Below are 21,464 nucleotides of genomic sequence, written 5' to 3' on the forward strand. Positions count from 1 at the left end.
GCTATTTATGTCCTTACTTACTCAAAGCTGTGTCCGAAACACTGAGAGTGCCTCAAAACTGTTCTAATGAAATACCTTGACTAAGCTCGCAGGCCCATTCAGGGTATTGCGATCTTATAACTGATGCACTCACTTAAAATTCTCTTAGACATGCTTCTGGTTTTAGTAATGCTTAGACTCATTCAAACCTCTACACTTGATAAAATCTAAATAGTTACCTCATCATGAATTCTACTAAAACTTCCATCCAAAAACTTAAATTATTCCAATTAGAAAAATTATGTTCCCAGTTGGACCCTGGACATCCACGTTGAGAATGTTTGCATAACAGTACAATCATTTTTGGAGTCATCGCACAGAACCTTTTTAACTTTTTTTTTTTTTTTTTACAAAGTATCAAAATACTGTCATGAGTTGAAACATTCTTTCCGACTCCTGAAAACTTCTTTTGCCACCCATTACTAATCGCAAATAGGAGGGGAAGTGAAAGGGAAGTACAATTCCTATTTGCGAGCAACAGTGGAACATATCAATGCTACATGACCACAATTGTGGTCACAAACTACTGATCTCTACCCGATGCCTCAAAGGGGGTGATTTCCAACTTGCAAAGGGAGACAGCTTCCCATGTGGGAATCCAGAAAAGAAACCTCTAGTGGGGTGGGAAAGCAGTGGTTCAGCAGGCCAATGCTTGTTCCCTCGATGTATTTCCAAATATGCTACATTATCTTTTTTGAAGTAGCACCTGTCCTTTTACTTAAAAAAAAAATGTTTTCCTTTTGGAAAAGTCTAATTTCCTGTGTGCTCCCTTTCCCTGCATATCTAAGGTGGTGTCTGGGATGCTGTGAGTGGAATGCTGCGAGTGGAATGCTGAGAGGGAATGGTGTAATGGAATGTTGATGTGTAGTGTAAAGTGGGAGCTAGGAGATAGCGACGAGCGGAGGAAGGATGAGCCCTTACAGAAACTACCCACTGTTGCAGAAATCCAAAGGCATAACATGAAATAAAGAATTTATTGCCAGATGTATGTACATTGGATTTGCTAAAAGGGGTTGAAATGTGTGCACTCATTTTTAGTGAATCCAATGAAATTTGGAAAACAACCTTTGTACCAATAGGTTGCTTCACAAAATTCAGAGTTACAGTGAGTCCTAGTTCGATGTAGCTTAAGAATATTAATGAGATAGGTGGCAAATTGCGACCCTCTATGATTCTCTGCCATCATTGGGATGGTGACCTACAGGGGTCAGCAGACCACCATGTCTGTAATTGCTTTTAAATAAAGAAAAGGTGTTTTTTTTAAACTGCACATTATCCTTGACACTTTCGGTGTATGTAATTCCCTCAGGTTCTTGTCTTTTAATTGTTCTTCAAATCACAGTTTCGTGTACCACAGAGCTTTTCAAATATCAGAGTTTCTCAGGCCACAGAGGGTTTTTATATTGTAGTTGTTTCCTTTGAAATTGAGCCCCTCTTCTGGAAGAGTTTGTTCCTAACCAATCAAACAAAACTCTTTTTCCAAATACCATTTGTCTTTGCCAAGACAGTATGTGCTGCACAAAGTGCACATTCTCTTTGCAGCAGACCTGCTTTCACCAACATTTTTGTCTTTTCCCTTTGTCTTTTGCAAAAGTTTCCGGGGTGACTGGACAAGGGAACATGGAAGTGACCAAGAACAGAATGACGCTAAATCAGGGTTGTCCTCAGGTAAGTGGCAACTCTCTCTGAAAGCTGCTGTGTCTTTCCAAGCAACAGTGCTGTCATTAATACCCGAGACCAAGTGATTGATGGGTGCAGTCTTGGGCAAGACTTTTATAGCTCTGAGTTCAAGGTGGCAACAGGGCCCACGCATTTCAAGATTTCTTCTTTTGGCACTCTAAGAGGTTTCAAGGCCTTACGTTTGTTCACCCTCAAGTTATAATTTCTTTTACTGGTTGGGCACTCATCACCCCAAGAAAGCCCCATCTAACGCCACATGCGTGACTCTGCTGGTCCTGCAAATGAGGTGTGGAGGTCATGACGCATAAGGGGCAGCACTGGTAAACACACAGTATGATTTCTCAATTATGTTAACTGTGGCACCGGATATTCCATGATTGTTAGTAGGTCCCGTATGCAGTTTGCAGATTTTAAGCATGGACGCCAATTCACCAAAATGTCACAGGTAGCAGAAGTGACTTCACATGCCCCTTGACCTTTACTTTCACTCACACATACATATGCTTCTACATACACACACTCACACATACACACACACACTCACACATACACACACACTGTGCCTACACATGCACATACATTCACGCATACAAACACTCTCTTACATAAACCCACTCACAACTGCAAGCAAACACACAACATACATACATTTAAAACCATGTTTTTTACTTACCTCAACTGCCAGGGAAACTCATATCCCAGCTATTTGTACTCCATTTTTTTAAATTAAACTAATATCGAATAATGTAATATTATTCACTATTAGTATCATAAAAAATGGACAGAAAACTAGGTGAGTAAAGCCCCCACCGACATCCATAAGGACGAGCTGCTTCTGTTCCTGCCATTGATTTTGCCACTGCTGACGCTAGGGTTCGCAAAGGCAGTGGCAGGTGTCACAGGGGGGAGGCCAGGGGTCATAGCAGTGATCTTTGAATGATGTCCATGATTTTAGGTTGTCCCGCCCGGAGTGACCAGAGGAGGTTGTAGGTTTCTTCTCAGGCATATGTATAGTTGGGCAAAGTAGGGACTACCTTTGTACAGAGGCCTAATGCGCTGCAGGGTACACAGACAAAATATCGATTTTTTAATATCGATAAGCAAAAATATCGAAGTTTTAATATCGATATACAGAAATATCGAAGGTAAGTAATATCGACAGTCTAAATATCGATATTGGTATGATATCAGTAATATCGAAGTTGTAAATATCGATGTTAATAATATCGAAATTAATAACTTTGATGTTACTAATATCTATTTTTAAATAAATTTAGTGTATATTATATTGTATTAATTATGTTTTAATATTTTTTTTAATGTTATTTTATTAAATATTGTGTTTTACTACTGTAGCGGGTTGTGGGTTTATAGGGGAATAGGGTGGGAAGTAATTTAATTATGTTAAATTAATTATTAATTATTAGGAATTATTAATTAATTAATTGAGAATTAATTTTAAATTATTTTAATTAATTTATTAATTGATAAATATGTTCTGTAGCGGGTTATGGGTTTATAGGGGAATAGGGTGGGAAGTAATTTAATAATAATTAATTAATTGATATATGTTTGTACATATTTTAAATAATTAATTGGTAATTAATTTCTATTAATTAGTTAATTAATTATTATAATTTTTTATCATATTTATAATTATTAATTAGTTGGTAATTAATTATTATTAATTATTTAATTAAATTAATTAAAGTAATTTTTATATATATTATTTATTGTTATTAATTAATTAATTGTGCAAAATAATATTAATTATTAAATTAAATTAATTACAGCAAATGTGCTAATATATTTATTTTATTGTTATTGTTAATTAATAATTAATTGGTAATTAAATAATATTAATTAATTGTGGGTACAGGGGTATTTTTAGGGTTCAGGGTCAGTTTTCAGGTCATGGGTACAGGGGTATTTTTAGGGTTCAGGGTCAGTTTTCAGTTCATGGGTAAAGGGGTATTTTTAGGGTTCAGGGTCAGTTTTCAGTTCATGGGTAAAGGGGTATTTTTAGGGTTCAGGGTCAGTTTTCAGTTCATGGGTAAAGGGGTATTTTTAGGGTTCAGGGTCAGTTTTCAGTTCATGGGTAAAGGGGTATTTTTAGGGTTCAGGGTCAGTTTTCAGTTCAAGGGTAAAGGGGTATTTTTAGGGTTCAGGGTCAGTTTTCAGTTTTTGGGTAAAGGGTTATTTTTAGGGTTCAGGGTCAGTTTTCAGTTCATGGGTACAGGGGTATTTTTAGGGTTCAGGGTCAGTTTTCAGTTCATGGGTAAAGGAGTATTTTTAGGGTTCAGGGTCAGTTTTCAGTTCATGGGTAAAGGGGTATTTTTAGGGTTCTGGGTCAGTTTTCAGTTCATGGGTAAAGGGGTATTTTTAGGGTTCAGGGTCAGTTTTCAGTTTGTGGGTAAAGGGGTATTTTTAGGGTTCAGGGTCAGTTTTCAGTTTGTGGGTAAAGGGGTATTTTTAGGGTTCAGGGTCAGTTTTCAGTTCATGGGTAAAGGGGTATTTTTAGGGTTTAGGGTCAGTTTTCAGTTCATGGGTAAAGGGGTATTTTTAGGGTTCAGTGTCAGTTTTCAGTATTTGGGTTAAGGGGTATTTTTAGGGTTCTGGGTCAGTTTTGGGTTTTTAGGGTACAGTCGTACAGGGTAAAAATTAAATAAATTTAAATTAAATCAATTAAATGAAATTATAAAATATAAAATTACATTAAATTATTACGTTTTTAATTTATTTTAAATGTATATGTATTAGTTTTAATTTTTTTATTATGTTTTAATATTTTTATTTAATATTTGTAAAATTATATGTATTTTATAATTATTTTAACATTATTATTAATACATTTAAAAAAACGATATTTTTAATTCCGATATTTTTGTACTACGATATTATTTTTTCGATATTTTTGTACTTACCTTGTTAGGGATAGGATTCCGATATTTTTGACTTCGATATTTTTGTCCCGATATTTTTGTAGGTCGATATTTTTGATTTCGATATTTAGTCAGACATTCGCGCTGCAGCATAAATGAGGGGACACTGACACATGGCAACTCTGGTCGGACCGGAAGTCTCGAGCGACCTCCGACCATTTATTTATAGCCTTCAGGCCACGCCTGGCCTGAAGGTGCAACAATGTATGGAAGTGGTTCCGGGGCTCAGCCGAGACCCTCGGACCACTAGAACGTTACATCCCTTCCCAAATTAGTTCTTGTTTCTCAAAGTTCAGAGTTGCTCATGAATAGCACACAACATCCGCCAGCTTCTGACTAGGCTTGGGATTTGGCCTGAGATGGTACAAGTTCCTTCCTCTCGCTGGGGTCATTACTCGCATCGGGGATTGCGCTGGTGACACTGCAGCCGACGGAGTTGTTTCCCCTCACGTTGTGCTACCTGGGTATGATCCTCGCCTTGATCAGTGGGCATAATGTCCGTGTGGTTTTCGAGGCCTCCTTCATCTGCTGCTGACTTTGCGGGGATCCGTTTAAACCAGGGCACATTGCGAGTTACCTCTTCTCCATTCCTCTGCGCAGTGATTGCGGTGCCTTTTGTGGTTTTGATGACCCATGGGTCGGGCTCATATGGTGTTCTGAACTTGCCACCTGGTCGTCGGGTTCTCAGCAACACAGTGTCTCCTGGTGCTAGGATTCGACTACATGTTCTCCTCTTTTTGTTCGCCCTGTCGTTGTTCACTCTCCTCCTTCTTTGGGTCTCCTCGGGCTTGTACGGCTCTGCTGTCCACCCATCAGTCATCGGGAGACTATCCTGTCGATTTCCTGCAAACATCAGTGACCACGGTGTTCTTTGTGTTGTGCTGTGGGGCGTACTTCTGTATTCCCAGAGGAAATGTTGCAACGCTTTCTCTGGGTCACTCTCCTCTATTCCAGCTATTCTCAGCACTTTGTTAATGGTCCGCATAAACCTCTCGGCTTCACCATTCGCCTGCGGCCACTGCGGTGTTATGCGATGATGTTTGATTCCTAGGTTCTTCAAAAAATCATGAAATTCGACTCCCTGAAATGGGGGCCCATTGTCTGTTTTGAGTATCTGGGGGCGACCAAACATGGCGAATACTTTGTCTAGGATGGGCTGGACATTCCTGAAGCTGGTGGATTCCGCTAGTTCCACAATGGGATACTTAGAAAATGAGTCTATGAGCACAACTGTTGTGCGCCCATCAGGGAAACTCCCAAAATCCATGCTAACCCAGGACCAAGGTGTTGGGGCATGTTCCTCAGTGACGATGGGTGCTGGAGTTTCATGATTGCTGGTGAGTTGGCATGCTCGGCAATTTTTCACTAGTATGTCAATACTGGCGTCCATCTCTGGGAACCACACTTTTTCCCTCATTCGACTTTTCATCCGTCGTATCCCTTGGTACCCCGCATGTGCCAGTGTAGTGGCGTGCTCTTGCAAACTTAGGGGTATTACTATTCGGCGTCCTCTGAGGACCAGTCCATTTTCAGCCATACTGAGTTCGTTGTGGATTTTCCATATGTGTCCTATTCTGGTGCGATCTGCTTCTGACCAGTCATGGTTGTCTTTCAAAAATCCCTGCCATGTACCAGTCTGGATGGTATTTGTCACCTTCTGCAGCACCTTGTCTTGACGATAATGTTCTAATATCAATGGGATCGACATGGCTTGAGGGCACGCACTCTGCGCTAGGAGGTTGATTTCTTCCTCAAACAGAGCTTCTTCTTCCTGTGACTCCACGTTTTCTGCTGCCGGATGACGGGATAGGAAGTCCGCTGGATTCTTTTCGCCTGGCCGGTAGACAAGGTCCATGTGGTACTGTTGTATTTGAATTGCCCACCTCTCGATTCTGGGAGGCGGATGTGGAGCTGTTCCTCTGAATAGGGGTATCAGTGGTTGATGGTCGGTGACTAGTCGGAACGGGCACCCTGCTATATATAGGTGGAAATGGTTGCAGGCCCATTTCACTGCTAGCGCTTCTCTCTCGATTTGCGAGTATCGAGCTTCGGTGGCTGTTAGCGCTTTGCTGGCAAATGCCAAGGCTGTCCATACTCCCGGCTCGGCTTCCTGTGTGAGTAGTGCTCCAAGCCCCACCGGGCTGGCATCGACTAGGATCTCAGTTTTTCTGGCTGTGTCAAAATATGCAAGAGTCGTGGTGTCCAACAGCGCTGCCTTGATTTTTGCAAATGCTTGCTCTTCTTCGGAACCCCACTTCCACTGTGCGTCCTTCTTTGTTAGGGCACGGAGTGGCTCTGCGATTGTCGCCAGGCCAGGAATGAAGCGTGCACAGTATTGTGCCATCCCTAAGAAGCTCCTCACCTCTGACGCCGTTAACGGGGCTGGCGCATGCTTGATGGCATGTGACTTGCGTGGATCTACCTTCACTCCATTGCTATCGAAGATGTAACCAAAGAATTCCACCGTCTTTTGGAAGAATTTGCACTTTTCTCGGTGGAGTGTGAGACGCTTCAGTGTTGCCCGTAGCCTCTGGTGGTGTTCCGCACTGGTTTTTGAGTGGATGAGGATGTCATCGCTGACATTTAGTACTCCTTGCAATCCGGATAGCACTTCTTTGATCGTGTTCTGAAAGATTTCAGCAGCTGACGAGATGCCAAAATTCAAACGCTTGTATCTTCGCAAACCAAGGTGCGTGGAGAATGTCGTTATATACCTGCTTTCTTCCGCTAGTCGGAGTTGGTGGTATCCGGCGTTGAGATCGAGTTTAGAGAACCACTGTGCCCCGTTGAGGTCCGCTAGGATGTCATCGACTGTCGGTGTGAGGTGTCGTTCTCGTTTAATTGCCTTGTTGGGCATGCGCATGTCTATGCAGATGCGGATTTTTCCTGGTTGACGGGGTTTTTCGGCGATCACCATCGGTGAAACCCATGGGGTGGGGCCAGTGACTTTCTCTATCACGTCTTGTTGTTCTAGCTTCTCTAGCTCATCTTCCACTGCCGCTCTGAGGTGGAATGGTATTCTTCTGTGCCGGAGGGCAATGGGCTGTATTGTTTTGTCGATGTGTAATTTTATTGGCGGCCTCTTGATCATACCTAGCCCTTGGAATAGGGTTGGGAATTGTAGCAGTAGTTCGTCCACCTGGGTGCTCTTGACCGCGTTGGCGAATGCGATTAGTTGTAAGTCTTCTGCCGTGTGGCTGCCGACGAGGAGGTCTGCTTCTCTGTCCACCACGTGGAACGTCGTGGTGACCTCGTGTTCTTCTGCCTTTACTTGGACCACCATTTTGCCCCGCAGTGGAAGGGGCTCTTTCCCGCCATATGTGAGTATGCGGACCTTGGATGGAACCAACTTTGGTTTTGGGTTTAGACTCTTGTAGTGCTGAATCCCCATGACGTTTACTGTTGCCCCAGTGTCAATCACTCCAACGGCTGGGGATCCGTCTATTAGGATGTTACACTTGGGTTGTGGTCTTCGCCGTCGTTTCAAGTCACTCGTAAATGAGACGAAGTAACACTCGTCATCTTCGTCCTCTGATGAATCATCGAGTCTGTCGTATCGTCGGTATGGTGATCTCATGTTTCGCTGTGACTGTCCTTCTTCGATTTCTAGTTGTCGGACTGCTCCGGACAGTCATTTCTTTCCGAATGATCCTCGTCCTCTGGCTCTCCCTCGGCACACGCTAGAGAAGTGATTCAGAATCCCGAAGTTTGAGCAGGTCTTTCCACGTGCGGGACAGCTTTCTGCGTCATGTGCTTCTCGTCCACAGTATCCACACTGTGATTTCCTCTGTGTCCGGGTCAGCCATCTGCCTCTTCCGCCCCTTGAAGATGTGCTGATCGCGTCGACTCTTTCCGTCTTGATCGTCATTCCAGAGCTCGTGTTGGTGTTAAGTGCTGCTTCCATCGCAGTCGATCGCACATCTGACAGTTCGTGAGATCTTGCTAATAGGAGGATTTCTTCTAACGTGATCTTGGGTTGGCGGAGGATCAGCGTTCTCAGTGGTTTGTTTCTGCATCCTTGAATCAGTTGGGCGGTGACTTCCTTGTTCTGGTCGTCTTCGGTGCACGTGCTGACGAGCTCACGCAGGCGAGCGTGGAATGCATCCATGGTTTCGCCCTCTCGTTGTCGGGACTGCCTGAACTTGAACCTTTCATAATGTGGGTTTAATTGAGGATCAAAATGCGCATTGAGTGCTTGGACTGCTGCGTCATAGTTATCGGATTCTCCTGTGTTCGGGAGGTGCTTGAACACTTTGTATATCTCCTCACCCCCAAAGTGAAGTAGCAGGGATCGTTTCACTTCGTTATCCTTCTCCCTCGTGGCTATGAAGTAGTTGTTTAATCTCCCTAGCCATACAGCCCACCTGGGCGCTGCAGTTGAAGGGTCTGCAAGTCCACTGAAAGGTGGCAATGCCTGCACTTGTGCGTGTGCGGAGTGTTGAGCATGTGCCCCAACTAGTGGCGCTGGTGCCGCAACTTGTTGCGGGGGTGGAGGCTGCGCTGCTGCAGCTTGTTGTTGCACTGCATTGTCGTTCTGTGTGTTGGACATTTGATTGGCAGTGTGCAGTGTTGTACACTATATTGAAGTACCACTCGTTTAAATTTAGGTTTTGCCAATGCTTGTTGGCTTGATGGGGGTTGAGCTTTTCTTCGCGTTGTTCCTTGTAATGTTGTGCCTTGCCCCTGCTTGCTGGCTTGTGTGTGTCTGATCGTGTCTTTGTGCTGTCCCCTGTGGCGGTATTGGGTTTTGCCAATGCTTGTTGTTTTTTTTTCTTCCCTTGATTGTCCGCTGCTAGTGTTTGTTATAGGGGTGCGACCTTCCCCCGCTTGTCGGCGGCTCTGCCGATGTTTTTGTTAATTGCTGGGCCGGCGCTGGGACTGTCACGCGGCCTCCGCGTGTGCTCGGCTTTCAGGGGTGTCGGCCTGCGTGTGCGCATGCGCGGGGCTCTGCGGCGGCCTCCGCAGCGATCTGGGGCCTCGCGCTTCTCTACTCCTTCCTCCCGGTGCCTGACGCAGCTCTGGCCCCCGCTGCTTACCGGACTTGGAGCTTCTGGTCGCTTCTGCACGGTCCTGGATGGGGACAGGTTCGGCGCTGGTCCTGGGGAGGACTCGGGTGCCGCTTGATGTGCCGCTTGATGCTCCGCTCTCGAGCCTGCAACAGACGTCGCGTTCAGGTAGGGACAGGGCTATCCCACCCTCGTCGCCAGTGTAGGTTTCTTCTCAGGCATATGTATAGTTGGGCAAAGTAGTACAGAGGCCTAATGCGCTGCAGCATAAATGAGGGGACACTGACACAGGGCAACTCTGGTCGGACCGGAAGTCTCGAGCGACCTCCGACCATTTATTTATAGCCTTCAGGCCACGCCTGGCCTGAAGGTGCAACAATGTATGGAAGTGGTTCCGGGGCTCAGCCGAGACCCTCGGACCACTAGAATGTGGTAAATATTTTACCGTATCGTTTTTGCCATATAATTACAAGTACAAGAATAGCTCAATCAAATGAAAGGCAGAGTCCGGGGTGTCTGAGTCTTAAAGGGCTTTAATTCAGAAATGACTCGAGTCAATGGAGATCTGTTCCATCAATACAAGGGTTCGAGCATGCAAGGGAAGATGTCAGGAAAGATGTCAACGATTTATTCACAGTACATGGCATATATAGTAAAATGACACAATAGCATTGCATACAGTAGGCGTGACTAGTGAAATGTATATGATAAGAACACATGTGCGTAGCGAAAAGGCGTGAACATGGGTGTGCACAGAGGCGTGAACTAGAAACGTCACAGACAAGTGTCATAAGTGGGTGGATGCTTAGTGAATTCATGCAGAGTCAGCTGAAACCTATGGCCTGGATGCGCGCGCAGCTAATATGACGTGTGATTGACGTGCGTCTGGAGGGAGCTAAGAGTCTGACTTTTAACACTAGTGGAGAAGACATAGGTCTGGCATGTCAGGTCGACCTGTTCCTGAAACATATCTGATATCTTGTGTTTGGAGGATGTTTATACTGGAGGAAAAGGTCTTTCGGGCAGAGGCTATGCTACACTGAATGTATGCGTGTCTAGGTGCAGATGCGCAGAGCCAGGGCCTACCATGGTAACGGAAGCAATGAATTACATGAGGAGGACAGGAAGGCTTCACCCTTTACTCTGCAGCCGGGGTGCTGTTTACTTATTTTACTAGACAGGAATGTGTTTTCGAGGAGGTTGAGCTGGCTACGCTGATAACTTGAAGGCAAAATACTGTTTTTGGCAGGCAAGAGCAGGCCGAGCCGGGCACCGCTCGCTTGGCAGGAAGTAAGGTAGAGGTCAGGGATGCATCTCATCTCCACGTTGCCGCTTTCGGAGACAGAGACGAAAAAGTGGTTCAATGGCAGGAATCAGGGCCTAACTCGGCAGAGCCAGGAAAACGTGAAAGTGCACCATGTAAAGACGGTGGCACGGCATACTTAGGAACTGAATTATCAATCCATTCATGGTGGATCTGAAAGAGGACATGTTAACGTTGGACGCAAATGTATTTGCGTCTTTAAATTCGGTTGCGGAGGGAAGTTACATGTACTTTAACTCGTACATGGAGACGATGGGGTACTCGTTAGGGGACATAACTGACCATAAAAATTCCAATTACCTCATTCCCTCCTTGTCCCCTACGGACCCATTAGGATATATCTATTTTCATGAGACCATCTATTTGTTCGTATAACATCATTTGTTCTTCTTTCTTTAATCGGGAATGGGAACGTGCACTTGAGCGGGGAATACAAGATGTGGCGCACAAGCCGCAAATCGCTGGCCCACATTGAAGACATAGACAGCAACTGAATACGATGGCCAATATTATCCCTAGGAATGACAATAGCTTCTATCCCCAGGCTGTTACTACACCCCAGAGCCAACCGGACCAGGTCCAGGAGCCTGGGTTCTGGTGTATCTGATGGGCAATTTCGTGAAGTCTGGTGATGGCCTTATAGACCGTAGGCGCGTTATTAGGAATAAACACGCAACAACTAGATCCGATGACTCTACAAGCTCCGCCCCTATCGGCCAGGATGACGTCAAGGACAAGGCGGTTCTGAAGAACAACAAGTCTCATAGCAGACTGCTCCTCTTGTAAGGCTTTGCACTCCGCAGGATTCACGTGCAGCAACAATGCTCCACCTCCGGACCGACCGAACACCCTGAAGTATAAACACAGGGTGCTCAGACGATACGGCGAGGGAAAAAAACCCATAAAGGGGAAAAACCCAGAAAGAATAAAGAGGAGAAGGAAGGGGCAGCAGGGATAAAGAAACTGAAAGACAAAATTACACAGGTTAGTACATTGCTAAACCATTCTCTCATTAGTTCTTACTAACACCATACCAATATGTATTCACCTGAATATGATTGACACTAAACCTCCCTTTGCTGTATCTCCCGTCTTCCTCCTTGATCAATACAAAAAGAACAAAGTTACTATCAAGCCTAATCGGGAAGCGTAAAGCCTAAAGAGAACTGACTTACACATACCCCACTGTGATAACGTATGAGTTTGGAACAAAGGATCCCAAAACGTAAAATGAAAGGGCACTTCCTGTGCTCGAATAATAACTGTAACGTAACACAGTTATTTGCTTCAAACAGAAACAGATGAGTTCCTTCTTTCTATGCAAATACCAAGAATCCCCAAACACGGCAGTGTGTAGTTCAATCACTACCACACTCCGCTTTGGCAATTGCCTTGTCAACAAATTCAAGATGCCACTGAACCATATGCCTTAGGTTCGTGACGGCAGTGCGGAGGTCCTGCAATCCCCCCCTGCACTCCGCCACTTGAAGGGATGTAAATACCAAGAATCCCAAACACGGCAGTGTGTAGTTCAATCACTACCACACTCCGCTCTGGTATTTATTTTGTCAAATAATCCAGGAAGCAAATGAACCCTAAGCCTTGGGTTCGTGACGGCAGTGCGGAGGTCCTACAATCCCCCCCTGCACTCCGCCACTTGAAGGGTGGAGACAGCACAAGATGCTCTCCCTCCAATGAGCCTATACACAAAGAGCGAGGCGTTCATAATCAACACTGTTTCCTCGCAGCCGCGAGGCGAGAATCCAACACACAACAATCTCTGTGTTCACTATAACGGGAAACATCTAATTGTCACACATAGCTCAGCACGCTAGCCAGCGCGCTGTTCGGCAACTGAATCACCTGCTCGAACAAATACCGGTCAGAGAAGAATACCCGGAGCCTCTGGAAAAGGAGCAGAATCCGAGGAGCAGCCGCCGCCTTGGAAACACAGAAGAATCACTGACACCGGACTTCCTGGTCGGCCGGCAGAAATCCCGGAATCCCCGCCGGGAACTCTGGGTAATGTAGTCCCGGGCCCAGGACCGTCGGTAATTGTAGTTCTTTGTGCAGGTGCATCGGGCTAGATCCCGACAGTACGCCCTCCTCCCAAGCGCCTCCTAGGCCCAGGCTTTGCGGGGTATCTGACATGGAATGTTCGCACAGCTCTAGGAGCATGGACATTGTGAACTGGTTCCCAGGAGTCCTCCTCTGCCCCGTAGCCTTTCCAAGACACCAAATACCACAAGACACCCCTGCGAAACTTGGAGTCTTTTATAGATCTCACCTCATACTCCAGATTCCCATCCTTGGCCAGCACCGGAGGTGCAGTTCTGCGTGAGGTAAGAGCTTTTTTCAGCAACTGGACATGAAACACGGGGTGGATTCGTAACGTGTTAGGCAACTTCAATTTGTACGCCACAGGATTGATGCGGCGCACCACAGGATATGGCCCAATGAAGCGCGGATGAAACACGCTTCGGAGCTTGAAACGAATATATTTGGTTGAGAGCCAAACCTTATCTCCTACCTCGAACTGAGGACCAGGTATCCTATGTCTATCTTCCCACCTTTTGTATGTTTCTTTGGCCTTTAGCAGATGTTTTTGCACTGCGCTGTGTATTTTCCTTATCATTAGCACCCGCTCCTTTACCGAGGGTTGATCGTTTAACTCTTCCGGTATATGGATTGGCAAAGTACGTACATCATATCCATAATTGGCCTTGAATGGGGACATACCTATGGAGCTATGCCAAGCGTTGTTGTAGGCCATCTCCGCCATCCACAACAGCTCCACCCAAGACCCATGAGCCTCCTTCGAGTAACATCGCAAGTACTTCTTTAGAGTCTGATTTAGACGTTCTGTCTGTCCATCAGTTTGTGGATGGAAGCTAGGAGACAGTGCTGACTCTATGCCCAATGCACGACACCATACCCTCCAAAAACGAGCAATGAATTGTGGCCCCCTATCGGACACAATGACCCTTGGAATGCCATGCAAACGAAAAACTTGTGAAGCCATTATCTGTGCTGTTTGGCTAGCTGTGGGGAGGTTCACACAAGGTACGAAATGGCCCATTTTTATCAAATTGTCCACAACCACCAGCGCTGCGGTGTTCCCTTTATCTTTTGGGAGGCCTGTGATGAAATCCAAACTAATGTTTGACCATGGGCGATCAGGCGTGGGCATTGGCATTAACAACCCTTTCTTTTTTGATGTTTCCCCCTTGCTTCTAGCACAGACTTCGCAGCTGCCCACCCATTGAGTGGTGTCCTTCACTAGAGTTTCCCACCAGAAATGCCTTCTAAGCAAATCCACAGTCTTTGTGATCCCTGGATGTCCAGCCGCAGGAGCTTCATGACACCAACTGAATGCCTTCTTTCTAATCTCCATATTAGGCAGAAACAAGCACTCTCCATGGAAGGGTAAGCCCTGCCTAATCTTCCTGTCTGGTTTGGCAGAAGCCCAACGAACCCAACATTCCATGGACCTAGAGTCTTTGATGTCCTCCAGAAACTTCTCAGCTCTCACTACACAAACCACCTTCGTGGAAGGGAGTATTGACTGTTCCTCTGCATTTTGTTTGGTGGGGATTCCCTGTCTAGAAAGAGCATCCGCTTTTCTGTTCTCCGAGCCAGGACGAAATGTTACCACAAAGTTGTACTCGGAAAAGAACAGCATCCACCGCATTTGCCTTTGTGTAAGGTGCCTAGCAGCGGACATGTACTGGAGATTCCTATGATCTGTGTACACAGTTACTGCCTGACTTGCTCCCCACAGATACGGTCTCCACTCCTGGAAAGCCTTTTTTATTGCCAAGAGTTCTTTTTCTGCGATTGAGTAGTTGACCTCTGCAGAACTCAGTTTTTTCAAAAAGTAGGCCACAGGATGAAGCTGACCGGTATGTACATCTCTCTGGGACAGGATTGCACCTATGGCTTCATCCGAAGCGTCTGCTTCAACAATGAAGGGATGTTCCAAAACAGGATGCGCCAACACTGGAGCGGTAGTAAAGGCCTTTTTCAGTGCCTGAAAAGCTTGCTCAGCCTCCACTGTCCACTCAAATGACCTCCCTTTCCTTAACAGCCTAGTGATAGGGACAGCGGTTTGGGAGAAGTGTACGATGAACCTGCGGTAATAGTTGGCAAACCCCAAAAAGCTCTGTACCTCTTTCACATTCTTAGGGGCTGGCCAATCCCTCACCGCCTGTACCTTCCTCTCTGACATCTGTAATCCTTCAGGACTAAGATTCACACCCAAAAATTCCACCTCATGCACCCCGAACTCACATTTACTCAGCTTTACATAAAGATGGTGTTCTCTCAATTTATCCAGGACCTTGCAGACATGGTTCGTGTGGCATGAAACATCCTGAGAGTATATCAAGATGTCATCTATATACATCACCACGAATTGATCCACGTATTCCTTTAGCACATCGTTTATAAAAAACTGAAATGCTGCAGGGGCGTTACAAAGCCCGAAAGGCATCACTAGGTATTCATATAACCCAAACCGTGTCTTGAACGCCGTTTTCCACTCATCCCCTTCTCTTACTCTAACCAGGTGATATGCCCCACGTAAATCTAAACGGGTGTAAATCCTGGCCTCTCTCACCTGGTCGAGCAAGACTGAAATGAGAGAAAGAGGGTATCGATTATGAATGGTGTTCTTATTCAATACTCTGTAGTCCACACACGCTCTCAAGTCCCCGTTGGCCTTTGATATAAAGAAAAGAGGGGAAGCTGCGGGAGAGCGAGAGGGGCGAATAAATCCCAATCGAGAATAATGGTCAATGTACTGCTTCAAATGGGAGGTTTCTGGCACAGACAAAGCATACACTCTACAGGATGGTAACGATGCCCCCTCCACTAAATCAATTCTACAGTCATATTCCCGATGAGGGGGCAGTGTTTCTGCCTTCACCTCACTGAACACATCACTGTAAGAAGCGTACACTACTGGTAGCTTGACATCCTTTTCCGCAGCAGTGGCAGCCAAAAACGGTGTGGCTAACACGGTGACATTAGCAGACATACAAGGAGTTAAATGGTCCTTACAGGTCTCTGGTTCGAACTGAATAGTTTTTGACTGCCAATTCACCACAGGGTTATGTTTATGCAGCCAAGGCATGCCCAAAATAATCTCGTACTGAGGAGCATCTATGATATTCAATGTTAGCACCTCGGAATGCACATACCCTTGCGTCACCATTGACAACCCCAAATCACCAGTCCTCTCCGTTATCTGACCTGAGGTTAAAGGCTGCCCATCCACTGCCAACACATCTTCCGGCGTCTCCCTAGGAACTCGAGGCAATTCTAGACGTCTTACCAGACCTTCGTCTACAAAATTACCAGTTGCCCCTGAATCCACCATCACCATTACCGGACATCTTTCTAACTCATATTCTAACGTCATCACCACCACCAGGTGAGGCTCTGTTTCCTCATCCCCCGAGGAGGACAGGGAGGTAAGTTTCCATGCTTGTTCTCCGTCTACTCCCGCTGTGCGGTCCTCCTTCTGCTCGTTGTCTGATACAGTTTTAGACACCGCAACCTTCTTAAACCTACCAAAAGTCCCTGATGCTTTCGGTTTAGAAGGACATTCCCGGACGTAATGCCCCTTCTTACCACAGTACATGCACAAGCCCTGTACCCTTCTGGCTTCTCTCTCTTCTTTAGACAATGGTGCTCTGAGAGCCCCTATCTCCATCGGTTCAGACGTAGAGTCCGTCCCCCCGGATACTTTCCTCGGGTTTCTTTCACCAAAATACACTCCTCTTTCCCACCGTCTCCTGTTACTACCCCTATCCGTTAATCTACTGTCCAACCTTAACACCAGGTTTACCATGTCCTCAAAGGTAGTGGGCTGAGGATCCACCTGCGCTACCACATCCTTTAAATCGTCATGTAACCCCTGATAAAACAAAGACAGTTTTTTCTCCTCTGGCCATGATGCTTCTACCACAAGCCTATTAAAGGCAGTCAGCTATGTTATCAATTCTCCTCTACCTTGTCTTAATGTCAACAGCTCACGATCAGCGCTGAATGTGGTTGCTCTTCGGTCAAAGACCCTCTCAAATTCCTTTTTGAACTCTGCCCAATTAGACAAAAGAGCATCATCACGTTTCACCAATGGTACCACCCAATCAGCTGCATCCCCAATTAAATAAGAAATCAAAAATGCCACCCTTGAATGATTTGTGGGGAACGAGGACGGTTTACAGGAAAAATGCATGAGAACCTGTGTCATAAACACATGCACCTGACGTGGATCCCCTGAAAACCGTTCAGGAGTAGCTAATGGAATGGGTGGGGGTACAGTAACCTGAACATTAGAAGTCGAAGCGGAAGCGTTGAACGGATTACCACTCAAACGCTCCACCTTCTCGCGCAAGGCTGCTGTCTCAGCCTTGGAGGAGGCCAACTCCTGCTGTACCAGGACCAAGGCTTGTAACACATCCTCCATGGACGCCATTGTTGCTACATATGAATCAGGCAGAGCGTATTTCTTGGGTCAGTGATTCTGTAAGGCTTTGCACTCCGCAGGATTCACGTGCAGCAACAATGCTCCACCTCCGGACCGACCGAACACCCTGAAGTATAAACACAGGGTGCTCAGACGATACGGCGAGGGAAAAAACCCCATAAAGGGGAAAAACCCAGAAAGAATAAAGAGGAGAAGGAAGGGGCAGCAGGGATAAAGAAACTGAAAGACAAAATTACACAGGTTAGTACATTGCTAAACCATTCTCTCATTAGTTCTTACTAACACCATACCAATATGTATTCACCTGAATATGATTGACACTAAACCTCCCTTTGCTGTATCTCCCGTCTTCCTCCTTGATCAATACAAAAAGAACAAAGTTACTATCAAGCCTAATCGGGAAGCGTAAAGCCTAAAGAGAACTGACTTACACATACCCCACTGTGATAACGTATGAGTTTGGAACAAAGGATCCCAAAACGTAAAATGAAAGGGCACTTCCTGTGCTCGAATAATAACTGTAACGTAACACAGTTATTTGCTTCAAACAGAAACAGATGAGTTCCTTCTTTCTATGCAAATACCAAGAATCCCCAAACACGGCAGTGTGTAGTTCAATCACTACCACACTCCGCTTTGGCAATTGCCTTGTCAACAAATTCAAGATGCCACTGAACCATATGCCTTAGGTTCGTGACGGCAGTGCGGAGGTCCTGCAATCCCCCCCTGCACTCCGCCACTTGAAGGGATGTAAATACCAAGAATCCCAAACACGGCAGTGTGTAGTTCAATCACTACCACACTCCACTCTGGTATTTATTTTGTCAAATAATCCAGGAAGCAAATGAACCCTAAGCCTTGGGTTCGTGACGGCAGTGCGGAGGTCCTACAATCCCCCCCTGCACTCGCCACTTGAAGGGTGGAGACAGCACAAGATGCTCTCCCTCCAATGAGCCTATACACAAAGAGCGAGGCGTTCATAATCAACACTGTTTCCTCGCAGCCGCGAGGCGAGAATCCAACACACAACAATCTCTGTGTTCACTATAACGGGAAACATCTAATTGTCACACATAGCTCAGCACGCTAGCCAGCGCGCTGTTCGGCAACTGAATCACCTGCTCGAACAAATACCGGTCAGAGAAGAATACCCGGAGCCTCTGGAAAAGGAGCAGAATCCGAGGAGCAGCCGCCGCCTTGGAAACACAGAAGAATCACTGACACCGGACTTCCTGGTCGGCCGGCAGATATCCCGGAATCCCCGCCGGGAACTCTGGGTAATGTAGTCCCGGGCCCAGGACCGTCGGTAATTGTAGTTCTTTGTGCAGGCGCATCGGGCTAGATCCCGACACCTCTGTTAAGTTGCCCATAGCTGAAGTAGTCTCATTCACTACTGCTTCGAGAGTTCTGGTTAATTTGCGTATCAATTTACTATTGGACACTGTGCCTAAGTAGGGAAAGAATCCTTTATTGAAATCTGTATATTGTTCCCATGCGGTTTCAGTATAATCAACTAATGGAAGGTCTCTTTTGTGCCTAACTAGATTGAGGCGGGAATTCCTGTGGTAATAAGGAGGGGCTAGAAAAACAGGTGGCAGTAGGAATGCAATGTAACAGGTACCATCCCAGTCTAGGGGTAAACGTATATAAGCTGTATGACCACAAATGAAATAGGAATGGCGGGAAGCTTTGAGTGTAGACTTGCCTTTATCACTGAATTCGATCACAGTAGTGCATTCACTATGACCTAGGTGTACTGAACCATTCTTTCTGACACATAATTCACCTTTGACTGGCAATACTGACATAGACGGCAAGTCTGGACTAGTTTCTGACTGAACATTTAGAATCATGAGGTCGAGTGTAAAATTGCCTAATCCATACACTTCATTTTCTAGGTCGGTCCCTGTCCTTTGGGGTAGACCCTCCTTGTCTGGGAAACATGCCTTATTCAGAACTGTGTTCAGATTTCCCCATACCCAACTGCCCTGGAAAACTATGGAATCAGCATCTACAGAATTAATTAAACTAAACCATGCACCACAGGAACCATTGTGTGTAAACGGATACGGGAAGAGGGGCAGAACTCCCTGATATTTCTGATAGGGAGGGAGTCGGCCACATATCCGGATCACTGAAATAATATCGCCGGACAAAATATCGAGTTGCCAAAATATCGTGGACAAAATATCGACAGTCAAAATATCGAGTTTGTATCTACAAACAGGTAAGTACAAAAATATCGAGTACAAAATATCGTTAACAAAAATATAGATGTAAAAAATATCGACTTTATTAAAAACAGTGTTAAATTAAATTAATATTAAATTTTAATTACTAAAATATACTTAAAACGACTTAAATTAAATTATAATAATTAAATAATAAATGAAAATAATAAAAATAATTTTTTAAAATCTTATTTGTTGACCCTGAACCCTAAAAATACCCCTTTACCCAAAAACCCAAAACTGACCCTGAACCCTAAAAATACCCCTTTACCCAAAAACCCAAAACTGACCCTGAACCCTAAAAATACCCCTTTACCCAAAAACCCAAAACTGACCCTGAACCCTAAAAATACCCCTTTACCCAAAAACTGAAAACTGACCCTGAACCCTAAAAATGCCCCTTTACCCAAAAACTGAAAACTGACCCTGAACCCTAAAAATACCCCTTTACCCATGAACTGAAAACTGACCCTGAACCCTAAAAATACCCCTTTACCCATAAACTGAAAACTGACCCTGAACCCTTAAAAATACCCCTTTACCCATGAACTGAAAACTGACCCTGAACCCTAAAAATACCCCTTTACCCATGAACTGAAAACTGACCCTGAACCCTAAAAATACCCCTTTACCCATGAACTGAAAACTGACCCTGAACCCTAAAAATACCCCTTTACCCATGAACTGAAAACTGACCCTGAACCCTAAAAATACCCCTTTACCCATGAACTGAAAACTGACCCTGAACCCTAAAAATGCTCCTTTACCCAAAATTTATCAATATTATTTAATTAGCAATTAATTATTAATTAACAATAACAATAAAGTAAATATATTAGAACATTAGCTGTAATTATTTTAATAATTAATATTATTTTTTCAAAATTAATTACTTAAAAATTACACAAAATTATATATATTAAAAATGTACTCTAATTAATGTAATTAACTAATTACAATTAATTAATTAACAATTATTTACTAATACAAAATATGTTCAAAATTATATTAATTAATTAACTAATTAATATTAATTAATTATCAATTAATTATTAATTAAAAATATTAACAAACATATATTAATTAATTAATTATTATTAAATTACTTCCCACCCTATTCCCCTATAAACCCACAACCCGCTACAGAATTACATTACGCAATTATTATAAAAACAAAATTCATGTAATAAAATATTTTATAACATTAATACACACTATTCACACATATTATTACACAAAAATACACTATAAAATATTATATATTATTAAAAAATCGATATTTTTGCTATCTATATTTTATACAGTCGATATTACTTCACTTACCTGAAAAACGATATTTTTGTAGTCGATATTATGTCCAGTCGATATTTTGTCCAGTCTATATTAAAAACTCGATATTATGTCCAGTCGATATTTTGGAGTCGATATTTTGTCTCTATACCCACATATCCAACAATTGGTAGCATTGCTGGTCTGATGGGAATGGTGTAACATACTGATGAATGAATTGTTGCGCAGCGCAAGTCGGTAAGATAGTTCATGTGGAGGTAGCTCACTAAACGTGTGTTCTGCAGTGTCATTAGAAAAAGAATGTGCAATCGGAAAATACATGTACAACATCAAGCTGATGCCAATTAACGTAAGACTCAGAAAAAACATAATAATCAGGGTGCAGATGCACCTACTACGGAGATTTTTACAGTAACAATTTCTTTTCATGATCTCCTGTCTATCTCTCTCTCTATTTGG

At 44.3% G+C, this 21,464-nt stretch overlaps 1 protein-coding gene across 2 annotated transcripts in view; it reads left to right on the forward strand.

Annotated features, from left to right (window-relative positions):
• Nucleotides 1-21,464, forward strand: part of LOC147710658 (uncharacterized) — a 509,433-nt gene that overhangs the window by 435,085 nt on the left and 52,884 nt on the right. For both annotated transcript variants that reach the window (XM_086921346.1, XM_086921345.1), the window contains one exon: nt 1,634-1,707. In XM_086921346.1, coding sequence (XP_086777472.1) covers nt 1,634-1,707 — 74 coding nt within the window. The remainder of the gene's footprint in view (nt 1-1,633; nt 1,708-21,464) is intronic.

This window comes from Lissotriton vulgaris, chromosome 5, assembly GCF_964263255.1.
Source record: "Lissotriton vulgaris chromosome 5, aLisVul1.2, whole genome shotgun sequence".
Taxonomy (NCBI): domain Eukaryota; kingdom Metazoa; phylum Chordata; class Amphibia; order Caudata; family Salamandridae; genus Lissotriton; species Lissotriton vulgaris.